Genomic DNA, 3401 nt, shown 5'->3' on the forward strand with positions numbered 1-3401 from the left:
TCGTAAAAAGTGATTATTACTAATATAATCACCTACTAAGTATATTCTACTTACACCCTTAAATGGACAATGTGCTGGTAAATTTGTGGTTCTCTTGTATTCTGCTATTAGGGTCTTTAGAAACTTTTGATCAAATGGCTGCGTTAAATAGTTACAAGCATCAATTTTGACATCAATAAAGCGAACATATTTCTGCAATAGACGTTGCTTAACATCGATCCAGATGCGAAATTTCAAATTATCTGCCATGTCTCGATCAAACATAATGTGCTCAGTGAAAGCGTAATGATCGTTGGAGAATTTCGTAAAATGGCAATTAACTTGTTTTGAACGTTTGCCAAATGCTTGACAGGTAAAATTATGAAATTCCAAGTTAAAACGTCTATTTGCACCCTGTTTAAAAGAACATTAAAGTTTTGAACCTAATTTTTTCTTAAAATACTGAGTCGATCTATAAATTTACCTGTAAGTTGACAAAAAACAAATTCAAAAGAATTAAAATATACAATACTCTAAACGACTTCATTTTGTGTGTAACTGATTTGGAATAACAAAAGTCATTATTTTACAATAATAATTAATACAAAAAGCTTTTTAATAAATCGAATATTATACTTCATTGCAAACTTTACATTATGATTAAAACAATAAGCGTTTTGGTGTATGATTTTTTACCACCAACACTACATTAAATGTTATGGTATTGCGCTTTTGTGCTAATGTTTGATACACTCGGTTTTACTTTCATTCGAATAAACCATCGTTTGTGGTAAAATTATAGGCCGCAAATAAAATTTTAGGTTAGGTTGAAAAGAAGATGCTATAGATAGTCAAATAATGCAAATTCCCCTCATACATATACTACCCTCTACTATGGAAATTCACTAACCAAGTTTTTACCGAAAACCCCTCAGAGACCCGGCATCCATATGATAAAGTACCTGAAAGATATGTCAATTATATTTTTTACAGTTTAATCTTCTAATAACGCCCGCATTGCCTTATTGTTTGAGTGTAATATTCAACACTAGAGGTCCCGTTTGATATGTAATCAATATTTACCAAATTTCTGTCTCTGATGCTATCCCTGGGGGCATGTTCCATTAATGAAGGTCCCCCATCTTGGTGTGATAGCAATCTGGGGGACTTGGCCATTAGTTGGAATCTGGAACTACGGACTTTGTCCTGGCTTGTCTGTTAGTTGAAGTTGCTTTCACGTTGTGCCTGTAGTTTTAAAAAAGTGCTTGATTAGCTAATAATAAATATGTGTCCTGGACCTGATGGCATACCGACACTGGTCTTTTAGCAGTGCTCTTCGACGCTAGCTCGTCCATTAGCTATTCTTTTCAGCATCCTATACCATGCCGGAATATTTCTTACATACATATTCTGTCAATTATCTAAATTCCAACAATTTACCGCCAGTATGCCTTTCGTAGAGGGAGACCTTCTGACATTTCTTTGGGAGAAATGGTGTCATTCCATTCACCATTTTGGCGAAAGTAAAGCGGTGGCTCTAGATATCTCCAAGGCGTTTGATAGAGTGTAGCATCGTGCACTTGTATCAAAACTTATTGCATTTGGTATCGGTAATAACTTCGCTCGAATTATTTCGAACTTTCTCAGAGATCGAATAATAAGAGTTCAAGATTAATTCAGGGGTACCGCAAGGCTCCTCTGAAATTATTGAACTAGTTCACGATATCTGTATATTTTTACGCAGCACACGACTATAATTAAGAACACACACGTTTGTGGTCGATTGGCCAGTGGACCGCGCAACACATTACAATGAAAATTCATCCCTCTATCCTCCCTCCCACAAAATATTTTTCCAGTTCCAGCATGCACTGAAAGAGTAAGGGTCATCCTCTGAGTGCTGGTCCAAGAAAAACAAGTAATATTTCTATATTCGGCTGTGCCGAATCTTATATACCCTTCACCAAGTATGTCACACATAACACACACACACAAACAAATATAAACTATAGCAGAAAGAAATATTAACCGTTGTACTGTAATACCACCGTCAAACTGTATTACCACCCTCAAACAAATATGAGCTGTATTACCAACATATTACTGTTTTATCTCCTTGTTCTTGTTATACCCTTCACCTTCGTGAGAACAGAACAGCATCCAAACATACAAATAAAAATATACAGCTGAATAAAACCAAATACATCTCCACACGCACATGTACATCTTTATCCAATTCACAGTGTTGTTGTTGCTTTTTTAACAAAGCATTAAAGAATTTGGCTTTTTTGATGAAATTTTCAGAGGTTGTCCCGGATTTTTGGTCATATCTCCGTTATTTATAGACCGATTTTGCTGATCTTCTCGAAAGCATGTCCAACTGAATTATTGAAGATTCGGATCTCGCCGATATCTGGGGACCTCTAAAAACTGATTTCAACAGACAAACGGACAGACAGACAGACAGACAGATAGACGGACGGACATGGCTTAATCGACTCTGCTATCTATAAGGATCCAGAATATATATACTTTATTGGGTCGGAAAATTATATTATAGAAATTACAAACGGAATGACAAACTTATATAAAAGGGTATAAAAAGAGCTACTATGGCAAGAGATTGGATAGCTCAAGTACTTGAGCAAAGTCATGTACGAAATTTTCCTACTGTGTAAAAGATGCACACTGGGGTGGTGGTGAGTTGTTAAAGAAGCTCACCCAATAATTGAAAAAGACTTCCGAGTGTACATAAAGGACTTCGCCATTCATATGTCTCTGATACTGTATAGAGGACTTCTATTGTTTGGTTTAAATATAAAGATTTTATAGAACTCGAGTGCTTTAAATGAATACCTGCCAATGGCTAAGGTCAACATGAGTCTCCACCGACTATTTGTGTCAAGGTAGGACATATCTTTTCTGACCCGAGTACACGAAATGCAGAAACATCATACTGATTTACAATCGCGCAAGTGAAATTGATTTTTTTAACAAAACGCTGGGACGTTAAACTGTAGAACGCCAAGTCTGAACGCTGCTCACAACATCCAGTTCTTGTAGTGACATATTCGATTAAAAATCAATGGCCGAATTTATCACCAGTTACCAGTTTATACTTCCAACAGACTAGAGGTACTGGTAACACGCACTAGGTGTTATGTAGTATTTCCATGTCAGTTACCTATCAAAGATCGTTCAGTCTAAGAACTGGGATTCAATATAGCCAGATATATTCGATTTTTTTTTAAATATCGATCCTTTTTCACAAATAATTTAGATGTTTAGCTCATACATGTTCATAAATGAATTCGTTATAAGGAGTGAGATCGAAAAATTCTTAACATACATATATGTTTATAAAAAAGAAACCACTAAACTTACAGCTTTATTTCTTTTTTTATTTGATTCAAATTATTATG

The 3401-nt window shown here is 35.3% G+C and overlaps 1 protein-coding gene across 1 annotated transcript in view; it reads left to right on the forward strand.

Moving 5' to 3' along the window:
- Positions 1 to 2660: 2660 nt before the first annotated feature.
- Positions 2661 to 3401, forward strand: part of LOC111682301 — a 2648-nt gene continuing 1907 nt past the window's right edge. Inside the window, exon 1 of the mRNA XM_046953449.1 lies at positions 2661 to 2678. Coding sequence (XP_046809405.1) covers positions 2661 to 2678 — 18 coding nt within the window. The remainder of the gene's footprint in view (positions 2679 to 3401) is intronic.

This window comes from Lucilia cuprina, chromosome 6, assembly GCF_022045245.1.
Source record: "Lucilia cuprina isolate Lc7/37 chromosome 6, ASM2204524v1, whole genome shotgun sequence".
Taxonomy (NCBI): domain Eukaryota; kingdom Metazoa; phylum Arthropoda; class Insecta; order Diptera; family Calliphoridae; genus Lucilia; species Lucilia cuprina.